Here is a 12,212-nt window from a genome sequence, read left to right as displayed (position 1 = left end):
ACTTCAGGACTGTAAATACGGATGCCAGGGTTACTTGCTGGAGAAACGGACTCTTCGTTCTTTCCTGGCGTCGGTGTACGCTTATTCTCTGAGGGGCTGTCCAGCGTTTGGGACTACCGCGGCTTCCTTCTGACCAGGTTTATGGTGCAGTGCCAGCAGCGTTGTGGCTTGTGCCAAATGGATCTTTCCGAGTTTTCCAAGGAAGACCTAGCAGACCCCCGTGCCGTAGTTGCTTGCTGCTTTTCGTTGGAATCCTCCTAACCGCTTGCCCCTGTCTTGCGGTGCTTCAGTCTCTGGAAAGGTTGTTAGGGGATTATCATCGTGGTTTGTAGATTTAATCCTCAGGACAAACATGCAATTGAGTTTTCTTTAATGCTAGTTTCCTGCAGTAGCAGAACTGGGACATTTTGTAAAAGTGGAGAGTAATTTTCTCTCTTAGCTGGTAGGTTATTGGCTTCCAGGCCTGTGACTATGAAGCGACAGAACAGAATGACAGGCTGTTTATGTCTTAATTTCCAAGATCTTTCTTTCCCCTTTTCACACTCCTCTCTGTTTGTGTTGTGTGGGTGCAGGCTGCTTAAATTTATGCTCTCAGATCCAAAACCACAAACAGGCACTACGGCCACAATTGGGACAAGGACTTCCGTTGCTAAGCAAGGCGGCTGTTAAGCGAGTTGCACTCGGTTTTACGACCCATTTTTTTTGCCGCAGTTGGAAAAGTGAATTACTGTAGATACGAATTGAATCGTGAGGGCATTAGAGAAATCCGGATTCTCCCCTTGACTTTGCTTGTGGGAAGCCGACAGGGAAGGTCACACACACACTCTGAGCAAATGGACACACACACACACACACACACACACACGGGAAGCTGCAAGTGTTGTAAATATAGGCCAGTTGCCAAGCGCTCGAATTTTTCATCATGTGACTGGAGAGGCTGAGACAGTTGTAACGTTGAGACCAGCCATATAAATCATTTTTTTCCAGTGCTAGTTGTAACTTCAAATGGTCACTAAACAAATGGTTGTGAGGCGAGGACTACCTGTGCTCATGCAGTTGTTGAGATGGGTGTGTTTTGCTTTGCTTTCGGGAAGGGGAAACCCTCGCAGTCAGTGTAAACGCCACGGAATACATGGATGTGACTTTGTTGCCAGAAGCACAGCATGTATTCCAGGTTGCTCTGTGCCTTGTGACATCACCTCCTAGCAGCTTAAAATGCTGCTCTAGATTCCTTTTCCTGAGCTGAGAATATCCATAATAGGTGTTGGTGTGCAGCTCTTTCCAGGTATGCTTCTCTTCTCTTGCTGTTCAAGCTTTTCAAATCTTGATCGCTCCGTATGGACCTGCTACCTGCTCATGAGCCTCCAAATAAGGCAGAATTTGAACTCTGCAGCTGCAAATCGTCGTCATTTATAATAAAAGATGCTTGCTCCTTGGGAGGAAAGCCATGGCAAATCTAGACAGCACACTAAAAAGCCAACAAAAGTGCGTATAGTGCGTATAGTCAAGGCTATGGTCTTCCCAGTTGCAATGTATGGCAGTGAAAGCTGGACCATAAAAAAGGCTGAGCGCCAAAGAATTGAGGCCTTTGAACTATGATGCTGGAGAAGACTCCTGCGAGTCCCTTGGACTGCAAGGCGATCAAACCGGTCAGTCCTAGAGGAGATCAACCCTGACTGCTCTTTAGAAGGCCAGATCCTGAAGCTGAAACTCAAATACTTTGGCCACCTAATGAGAAGGAAGGACTCACTGGAGAAGAGCCTCATGCTGGGAAAGATTGAGGTCAAGAGAAGAAGGGGACGACAGAGAAGGAGGTGGCTGGATGGAGTCACTGAAGCAGGAGGCGTGAGCTTAAAGGGACTCCAGAAGATGGTAGAGGATAGGAAGGCCTGGAGGAATGTTGTCCATAGGGTCGCGATGGTTCAGACACGACTTCGCAGCTAACAACAACAACAACAATATCCGGGGTTCCAGAGCTACTGGTGGTTCTTCCTTGGTTTAGACAACTCCAAGCTAGGCGGATCTGGGATGTAATTTGATGTGCAAGCCACCTTCCTACTTTTTTATGTCGCATATTTTATATTTGCTACGGCTGTGATGGTTCCCAGGGGGGAGAGAGAGCTGGGCTGCAGTGTATATTTATTTTCATTCTGTTCAGAACAGCGGTTTGTTTAAAATTTGTCTTGTTTTGGTCTGGCAGACACACTGGTTAATTTAAAAAATGCCTATTAGGTTCTGTCCAAAAATAATGATTAAGGGATGTTCATAAAAATGATTTAGAATGTGAGGACAGCTCTCTGAGGAAATGTAAAGGAAACACTAGAGAATGTAGGAAATGTCATATAAAAAAGCAAACCTCTGGAAACAGCATGTTTTGGTAGGGAATTCTATCCGTAATTGATTTCCAGGATCTGCTGGCTATGGATGAGTCAACTAGCTAGTATATTTCTTTATAGGCTGACAAGATGCAAAATAAGTAGGAAACTGCTGGTTCATTTTTTAAAAAGCTGCTGCTTTTAGAGAACACTAATTAAGTGCAATATATTAGACTATAACTAGACTGCTTCTTATGCCTTAGGGGCTTATGGCATCCTTTTGAGCTGTGTTTATTTGCCAAATGCATAAAATTTAACTTGAATTGTTTGGAGTAGAGGTGGTGACCACTATCATACAAAAGATAATAGTTTTGGACTTCGCAATAGCAGTGGAATAAAGTCTACTATGTGCAATTTTCTACTTAAAGAGCACGCACGGGGAAAATTCAGATATTCTACGTCTGTCTTCAGTGTTCATATTCCTGGTAACAAGAATTTGCTGTGAGCAGGAATATTAAAATGTGGCTGGGTACTTAGCATGATCAAATTATGTTCTTTTGTCCATATGCAATGAAGCTTTCAACTTTATTAGACAAGCTTTCATAGTAAGATAATGCAGATCGAAAAGAATTTTGCTTCTGCCGCTCTTCATATTTAATTTTTTGCTAAGTAAACATTTTTTTATTATTATTTCTCACAATGTGCATTCTTGCAGGATTTGGTTTGTGCATTCTACCTGAAATACAGATTGCTTTGCCCAATAGTGCAGAGTAAATTCAGCTTTTCCTCCAACTTGGAATCTTTTCTGTTTCACCTTTGGATGCCCTGTAATCTTCTAGGATGCCTCACGTTGCTTGCCAGCTGCTTGTCTTATAATTTAAGAACTCCTGATACCGATAGTCTTCGACTTAAAACAATTCATTTAGTGACCATTCAAAGTTACAACGGCATTGCAGCATCCCCAGGGTCACGTGATTTACTTTGGGATGCTTGACAGCTGACTCATATTTATGACGGTCGGAGTGTCCCCGGGATCACGTCTTCCCCTTTTGCAACTTTCTGACAAGTAAAGTCGATGGGGAAGCCAGATTCACTTAATAACGGTGTGCTAACTTATCTGCAGTGATTCACTTAACAACTGTGGCATGAAAGGACATAAAATGGGGCAAAATTCACTTAACAACTGTCTCACTTAGCAATAGGAATATTGAGCTCAATCGTAAATCTTGCAGCTGATGGGAAGTTCCATAGACGTCTCTCCTTTTTATATTGATCCTGCAGATTGACCCCAAGACAAGATTTAGTCCCCTTAAATCAAGAAATACATGTAAAACACCATTTCTTGTTCAGAAGCTCTGGTTGCACTCAAGAAAAGAAACCTGCTGTCAATAAAATGAATAAACGCCTTTTGTTCATTTTCTTAATTAATTTGAGCCGATGTGATTTTCAAGCTGTCCTTCCACATTTTTCTGAAATGACTGCTGACTCTGGTTTGAATAATTACCGTGGATTGAGTCAATGGCACGCACACAGACATACACAGAATACAGGCACATGAATACAGAATACATCCATTTTTTGCTGAACGCTCTGTCTTTTCTTGACATCTCAATATTGCATTTTCTGATCGTTATTTCTTGCTTATGTTGGGAATGTGTTTTTGGCCTGTCTCAGGCTGTATTGACCCATCTATGTCCATATTTATTTATTTTTTATTTATTTTAATCCCATTTATATCCCACCCTTCTCCGAAGACTCAGGGCGGCTTACACTCTAAGCACAAATCAATGTGCTTAGCAATACATATAGCGCTCAAGATCCAGTATATTTTTTTCTTCTCAGTGAGAATGTTTTTTTTTCCTGGAAGGCTTGATGCTTGTCTTCTGCCTTGTGAACCACCTGGACTAGTTCTGAGCTTGGCGATATATATATATATAGGGATATATATATTCACAAGAAAAACCTCCGCTGAGTTCCAGGATCACAAGTGAGGGTAGCAAGTTGAAAAGACATCCCAAGGCAATTTTGATCATGTGACGACCACGGGGATGCTGCAAGGGTAACAAAAGTGAAAAAAACGATCCTAATCCACTTTATGTAGTGATGTTGTAACTTAGAACAGTCACTAAATGAACCGTTGTAAGTTGAGGGCTACCTGCACATTTGTTTATAAGACAGGCTCGGATTTGGAAAGGAAGATTCTGAGAACTTGTTTTAGCCTGGGCTTAAGGGACGCGGTGGCTCAGTGGGTTAGGACGCTGAGCTTGTCGATCGGAAGGTCGGCAGTTTGGCGGGTCGAATCCCGAGTGCCGCGTAACAGAGTGAGCGCCTGTTACTCGTCCCAGCTTCTGCCAACCTAGCAGTTCGAAAGCACGTAAAAATGCAAGTAGAAAAATAGGGACCACTCCGGTGGGAAGGTAACAGCGTTCCGTGCGCCTTTGGCGTCTAGTCATGCCGGCCACGTGACCACGGAGACGTCCTCGGACAAGCGCTGGCTCTTCGGCTTTGAAACGGAGATGAGCACCGGCCCCTAGTCGGAAACGACTAGCACGCATGTGCGGGGGAGGATTATAAATACATTTGCACACCCAGTTTAGGCTAGCCCCCTTCTCATTTTCACGATCCCTGGATTGGTGTTCCTCAGGAACAAAGTTAAGTTTGAATGTGTGCGCCGGATGTTTTATTAATAGGCAAAAACTTATCAGAACCAGAGCAGGAGGGCACATGTTTTAACTTGTGTTATCACATGCTTCTGTTTGCTTGAGATACAGCCTAAGAGGTTGAGGCCGACTTGATCAGCTACCCTGGGTTTGTTTACTCGGAAGTAAGCCAGCATGCAGGGTGGCTTTTTGCCAGATCAGCCGGCACGGAGCTGCATTTTCGGAAGGGAACTGAAATCCTTGCTGTATCCGTAAGCGGATGATAATCTACAAAGTTTCCTGTGCCAAAATGAGGCTAGGCAGAGAAGAAACACCACCAAAAAAAAGGAGGTAATTTGGGTACCAAACCTGTCATTTCATTAGCAGACTTTAGAACCAACACCATACCTCTGCCAACTGTGCTTCCATTGAGGCCTCTAAATAAAAGTCTTCCATAATCCTTATTATATTCACTTGTAATAATCATGTGCGCTAATCTGTCATTTAAATGTGCAAAGAGTCGGGCAGCCTAGTCGAGACAGTGGCTTCATTTCCTGTCCATTTGGAGCTTTATCTCTCTTGTTTTTTGCTTATCCTCATTTGTCAGAGAAGGAGGGGGGGAAACTGGATTTTGTAGGGAGAGATGTAGGTGAGGGTTGACTGTAAAAGCAAGAAAATGTATTGGCAGGCTACCAGGAAAGATTTGAGGGACTCCGAATGTAAGCACTGCCTCCTGACCTTGACTGTCTTCTCCACCGTGTCTAGCCTCTCTTCCGTGTTTTTTATAGCAAAATCTCACGTTGGTAGGATTTAATTTTTTTTTCATTGTTCTGGATTGGTTTCCGCGTTCTGAGATGACTGGAGTTTATGTCTAAACAGAGCTCGACATTTTTTTAAAATTATGTTTCACTGTTCATTTGACAAGCAAGGAAGGGGCACAAAACGCCTACGTATCACGTACGTTAAAGCTAAAGCTAGGTATTTACGCTCATTAGTCGAAAGCTAGCTCACGTTGCAAGAAAAAAAAAAAGAAAGGGAAATTAATCGGATAAAGTAGTATCTGCAAGTGTCTGAAGTATTCCTTCCGATGAGTAGAAAATAAGAAAGACGTGTGATCTTGAGAGCTTGGTATAAATGACAGAACGAACATCCCTCCAGCTATGATTTATCAATCCTGTTATGTACACACACCATGGCAGCTTGTAATAGCCATTGACTATTATCTACCTGTTAATTTAAGAGTACACAATCCTTGGCTGAAACCAGAGACTTCCAACATGAGGTTGACGTGTGAAATGATTCCATCCCAAAGGAATTTGTTGCAGTACTTCCCTGGCATTTTTAAGCGCCCCTGGAACCCATTACTTCTTTCTCGCCCCTGGAACCCACATTTCTTTCTCTAAATGGTCATTAGCATACATTTATACATTTTGATTCAATCAGTAGCAATAGAGGAGGACTACCTGTAGTGCTGGCTGAGGAATTCTGGGAGTTGAAGTCCATTAGTCATAAAAGAACCGAGGTTGCCTACCCCTGGTTTAGGATGAAGATTATTCACAAGCAAGCAGTTGATGCCATTTAATGACAGGATAATTTCTTGTCCTTTCAGCTATTTTTGCTGTGAAATACCTGACAATCTGAATAGCATCTGAAATTTTATCAAAGGAGCTTATTATTAATAGGTAAGTTTTTCCTTTTCCAGAATTGCATTTTTTTTAAAAAAAAATCCCGCTAATTATTTTGCATCACTTTGTTCCCAGTTGCTTATCTTGTTTAACTTTCTGTGTATTTTATTTATTTTTAATTGTTAGATTCTGCCTGTAGACTATAGTGGAAGTATGATGAAAGGGCGCAATATTTTTTTTTTAAAAAATAGCTTCCTTCACCTTTCAAATATATGTGCTGAATTGTCCAGTGCTATTTAGTACTAGCACTTACACTTATGTACCGCTTCACAGTGCTTTACAGCCTTCTCTAAGCAGTTTACAGAGCCAGTACATTGCCCCCAACAATCTGGGTCCTCATTTTACCGACCTTGGAAGGTTGGAAGGCTGAGTCAACCTTGAGCTGGTCAGGATCAAACTGCCGGCTGTGGGCAGAGTCAAGCCTGCAATACTGCATTCTAACCACTGCACCACCAGGGCTCATATAGCAGTAGAATGTTAATATTGCCATCATATTTTCTTTGCGGCTACATGTGGGTTTTCTGAAATATTTCAAAAGGGTATCTCCCTCTCCTCCTTTTTTTCCAGCACTTGTTTATCCACAAATTGTGCCTTTTTATATGATTAGGAGAGCAGCAATCTGGACCAGTGATTAATTCTTCCCTTTTGCTCCTTAACCAAACCAGTTTTGTGTGGAACCTTGATTTCATTAAGTCCCTCATTAGGAAAGATCCATATAGACTATGCATATAAATCTCTCTCCTTCCATCCTGTCTCTTAGTCAGCACCGACCTGAATTTCTCCCTTGCCTTGAATTTTTTTATCCCATCTTTTATTATTTCTCTACTCCTTCCTCCTGTCCCGTTTTCCCCACAAGAACCACCCAACCGGCTTTCGCGCCTAAGGCAGGACTAGAACTCACCGTCTCCTGGAGATTGGCCCAAAATTATCCAGCTGGCTTTCGTGCCTATAAATGGCATCAGTTAGCCAAGACAGTCCAACATGCTGATAGTTGTGGTCATTATAGTTGTGATGCAACTTAGAATGTCACTGGGGAAGATTGATTTTGTACTTCCTTCCTCCTGTTTCTTGTCCTAGCAAGAACCGTATCAGAGGTGGCTGTAATAGACACTTCACCTTGACTGGGTTCTAAATCCTACTTTCCTTGCATTTGGAACTCGATATATATCACGCTAAATGTAGAGATCAGAATCCCTTCTCTATATCTGATTTCCCAAATGCTTACCTCTTCGTGGCTCCCGCATTATACAAAGTCATGTTTTGTTTAATGAACTGCAGTTGGATAAGTTAACACAACTTTACAAAAGCGTGCTTTGCAAATGCCGGTGACAGACCCACGTGAAGCGCTAAGCCAAAATCCAACAAGCTACCTTACAGTTTAACCATCTTCAGGAGATCAGACCAGAAACTTCCCAAAAAGTTCCAATGTTATTGGAACTACTCCGTTCACTGCACACTTCCCAAGTCTGAAATATAAACCAAGTGACCAGCCTGTAAAATAATTGTCTTTGGCTTGACTGTGTGTGCTTTCTAATGCCTTATTAAACCACAGTGTCCATGATTCCCAGTGGTGACTTTGCTGACTTGTAGTTAAGATTCAGCAGTATTAGAGGTCACTGGATCTCCACACCCATGTTAGAATTGTGGTATCAGCAACATTAAAATTTAATTGGACTTAAATTAATAAATGTATTGCCCAGAATGCAAAGAGCTGTTTTAGGTGTGCCCGGGAAATTAAATGCATTTTGTTTTTACTTTTAGACTTTGAACAGCAGACTCCTGTCCTGTATGCCATTTGATCACCAAAAAGATTTAAAAGGGAATTCCTTCATAGCAGAGGAGACAGTTGAGAAACAAGTCAGATTTGTGGTTGAGTACATTATCATCAAGCTTGAAAGGCATTCTGCAAATCATTTTTTCAGAACAGGTCCAGTGAGTCAGATTCAAATTTGAACTGTTGGGTTTTTAAAATTTTGAATTTTTTTTTTTTACTTAGACTATATGTTAATTTTAAGGATGCCTTGCTCCTTTTGTTAGACGTAGCCACTTCGGTAAGAGTCTTTGGGTTGAAATGTAGCCTATAAATATTTTAAACAAAGCATAATCCAATTGGGAATGCCTGCCTCTCAATTTTATCACTAGAATTCTACGTATGTCTTTTTTTGGTCTCTGGGATGATTCTACGATTTCTAATATCGTCATGTTGATTGGCAAATAATGAATGTATCGCTCAATATCCGCTCCATAATTTTGTCTTCCAGATCTTTCCATGATATATAGCACTGCAGAACTTGAAAGCAAGGGTGAGGACCTTGCCTTGCAACTCGGCTCTGTCATGGTACGTACACAGATCCCTTCACGGCTGAGAAAAAGAAAAGGCAGCAGAAGCACGGGAATATTTGGTCACGGATAGGCGACCTTGGCTCTTTTATGACTCGTGGACTTCAACCCCCAGAATTCCTGAGCCTCTTGGGGGGAAAAAAACAAAACACCACCTTTGAGACTTGACACTATGCGTTCGGTGTTCTCAAAGGTTTGGTAGAGGAACAGAGTTTCAGAATGCGGTGACGTAAGGGCGAAGCTTTGTGATTATTCAGTTGGTAGAAAAAAAATGTAACTAGCATGCACAAGTCTGTTGGCCTGAACAGAATCCTTGCCTTGACTTCTAAACTTAATAATTCGCAGGATGAAGAGACTCATCACAGCCTTGAATGCATCCAAGCTAATCAGATCTTTCCCAGGAAGCAGCTGATCCGGGAGGATGAGAATCTCCAGGTGAACCCTTGATTCTCCTTTGATCTCGCAGTGGGACCCAGGGGCCGGGTGGGATCTAGTCTAGATTAGACAACAGAACTTTGGGGTGCCTTGCTTAGCAATGGAAATTTGAGGCTCGAGCGCAGTCGTAAATCAAGGACTGCCTATCTTGGTAATCGGCTGGGTCCTGGAGCTAAGTCTGAGGCCGAGGACAAAGTATTTGGACCATTTGAGGCCCACGGGCGCCAGGTCGCAGATCGGCCCTGCTCCTTACAGCCTCTGCAGCCTAATCTGGTTTGCCAAGACACACTCGACCAGCTTCCGTAAGAAATGCCCCTTCCCTTGGCTTCCTGTTGCAGAACCGTGCAACCCCGCTGTAGGAAGTGTTTGTGCAGACACACACACAGTTGTGCATTTTGTGGTTTCATCGTCACCGTCTTTCTGAAGCAAGCCTACATGGTCCTGTGATGCCACCTTTGGCTACAAAGGAAACGAATCTTTCCGCCGTTTCTGCAGGTGCCCTTTCTTGAACTCCATGGGGAGAGCACCGAGTATGTGGGCCGAGCGGATGATGCGGTCATTGCCCTGTCCAACTACAGGCTTCACATCAAATTTAAGGAATCTGTGGTGAACGTAAGTTGTCTCTTCCGAACCGGAAACTTGCTGGCAATGGAAGCTGGAGCTGCACCCGTAGGTCTTCCCTTTAAAACTGAAAATGTCTGAACAGCCAGCTGGTTTGTCTCCCCTCTGACGTTTTGGGCAACCTCTGTCATTGGTGGCATTTCAGTTCCTTGCCCGCCAACTCTGGAGTCTCCTGGTTGTGTGTACCAGTGCAGACAGGCATGTGGAATTTTAATGGATCTTACAGGTTCTTGTCCAAAACAGCTGGTTGAGAGCCAGGAGAGCAAAACTGTTACACTTTTCTTTTATAATTTTAAATCCTCACGCATATTCTGCTGTGGAAACTGGTGAGTCCTGAGTCAGCTGGCAAGTTAGAACACCTCTCGTCCTCGCAGCTGCGCACCGACAAAAGTTTGCTCTTCTTTCTTTCCCATCCCAAAGCTCTGACTCATCCCAAAGCTATGACGGGGAGGTGAACTAGAATTAGCATTTATCCAGATCTTTAACTCGGGCCTTGATGCCAACCCAATCCCCAATTTCATTGTTCAGGTGGAGCTGTTGAAACATAAGCAGGCTGTGAAGTTCTGCCCTAGCCAAAGCCAATCCTCAAAGTCTCAGGAAAGATACAAAACCTGGAGAATCTTCCTTTATAGCAATAGCACTTAGACTCACATACCACTTCACGGTGCTTTATAGCCCTCTCTAAACAGTTTACAGAGTCGGCAGTTTGCCCCCAACAATCGGAGTCCTCGTTTTACCGACCTCAGAAGGATGGAAGGTTGAGTCAACCTTGAGCTGGTCAGGATCAAACTGCCAGCTGTGGGCAGAGTCAGCCTGCAATACTGCATTCTAACCACTGCACCACCAGGGCTCATACAGCAGTAGAATGTTAATCCCTCCTCACCTGCAGCCCCCCAGCTGACCTGTCATTTCTGGGTTGCTTGGCCTGTTCCCCAAAAATGGTCCTAAATTGCACCAGTCTCCTTCCTTTATATTTTCATAATATATTCACAACAATATCCCTGTGAGATGGACTGGGCTGAAAGAGAAGAATTGGTCCAAAGTCACCCACCTGACTTTCCTGCCCAAGGCAGGACTAGAACTCACTGCCTCCTAGCTTCTAGCCTGATTCCTTAACCACTGCACCATACTGGCTCTAAATCTATATAACTGGTTTATATCTTAATATTAAACCATGTTTTGGCAGTTTTTTTTCTAGACCCCACCTTCCATAGCCTTCCTTCACATGATCAGCCATAACCCAAAGTTAGCTGTAATCTTTCCCCTCTTGAAATTCCTGCTGGCTCAGGAATTCTGGGAGTTGAAGTCTATGAGTTATAAAAGAGCCAAGGTTGCCTACCCCTGGTCTAGGGTTTCCTTGCATAAGCAGGGGGTCTGACTAGAAGACCTCTAAGATCCTTTCAAACTCTGTTATTTTATTCTATTCTCTCTTTTTTCCATATACAGGGCCCTTGTGCCAACTCAATGATGATGTATAATTGTGTAATTAAACAGTAATATGTCCATGTTAAGCCTTGGCCGTTTCTCTCTCGTACGCAGCTGCGAGTTCATTTTCATTTTAGCTGATTCTTGTCTTTGATGTGCAGCTAGTCAGTTGCAAAATTAACCTCCCAGAGAACAAAAATGTTGTTTGTTTAGGAATTGACAGCATTCTAAATAAAGAGTGCAATTGCAGCTGACATGAAAGTGAGTTATTGCTTGGCTATGCAAGAGCGCGTGCTTGGAATGGGTACCGTCTCAGACAGTTACATCATATTAAATGAATTATTAATACTTTAATATTGCATGGGAATTACTGCGATGAGAAACCTCAGACAAGTACAGCAGAAGATAGTTCTCCAGGTGTGAGCCGGTTTGTGCAACACACAAAATTCCCAGTCTTGGTTCACAAACCGTATGGTTGCTGTGTGCCTATAACAGGGCAAGCATAAAATGGTTTGCAAAAGATAAAGTGGTTTGCAAAAGATAAAAAAGATAATGGCTGGGTTCCCACGACATGGTGGACACCCCTTCCCCCTTAAATCACCGCAGTTTACTCAGTGATGATAACTTTGGCTAGACTTAACACTTGTGCAAATCTAGCCAACTAATTACTCCCTTGCAAGGGGAAGACGAGGGAGAGCTGTGTTAGTTGGTTACAAAGAGTTGCTGTGTGGAAGAGAGGTGGCACCAATAAA

At 43.0% G+C, this 12,212-nt stretch overlaps 1 protein-coding gene across 2 annotated transcripts in view; it reads left to right on the top strand.

The window, feature by feature from the left end:
* Positions 1–12,212, top strand: part of MTMR3 (myotubularin related protein 3) — a 43,527-nt gene that overhangs the window by 6,149 nt on the left and 25,166 nt on the right. The window contains exons 2-7 of one of the 2 annotated variants that reach the window (XM_081338887.1): positions 5,087–5,305; positions 6,564–6,636; positions 8,401–8,566; positions 8,901–8,977; positions 9,325–9,414; positions 9,910–10,026. In XM_081338887.1, the coding sequence (XP_081195013.1) occupies positions 8,428–8,566; positions 8,901–8,977; positions 9,325–9,414; positions 9,910–10,026 (423 nt within the window). In that variant the 5' untranslated portion in view covers positions 5,087–5,305; positions 6,564–6,636; positions 8,401–8,427. The remainder of the gene's footprint in view (positions 1–5,086; positions 5,306–6,563; positions 6,637–8,400; positions 8,567–8,900; positions 8,978–9,324; positions 9,415–9,909; positions 10,027–12,212) is intronic. The other variant, XM_081338888.1, reaches the window with a different exon arrangement.

Source organism: Vipera berus, assembly GCF_964194415.1.
Source record: "Vipera berus genome assembly, chromosome: 14".
Lineage (NCBI taxonomy): Eukaryota > Metazoa > Chordata > Lepidosauria > Squamata > Viperidae > Vipera > Vipera berus.
The sequence above is the reverse complement of the archived record's forward strand: the minus strand, read 5'-3'. Positions and strand labels throughout refer to the sequence as shown.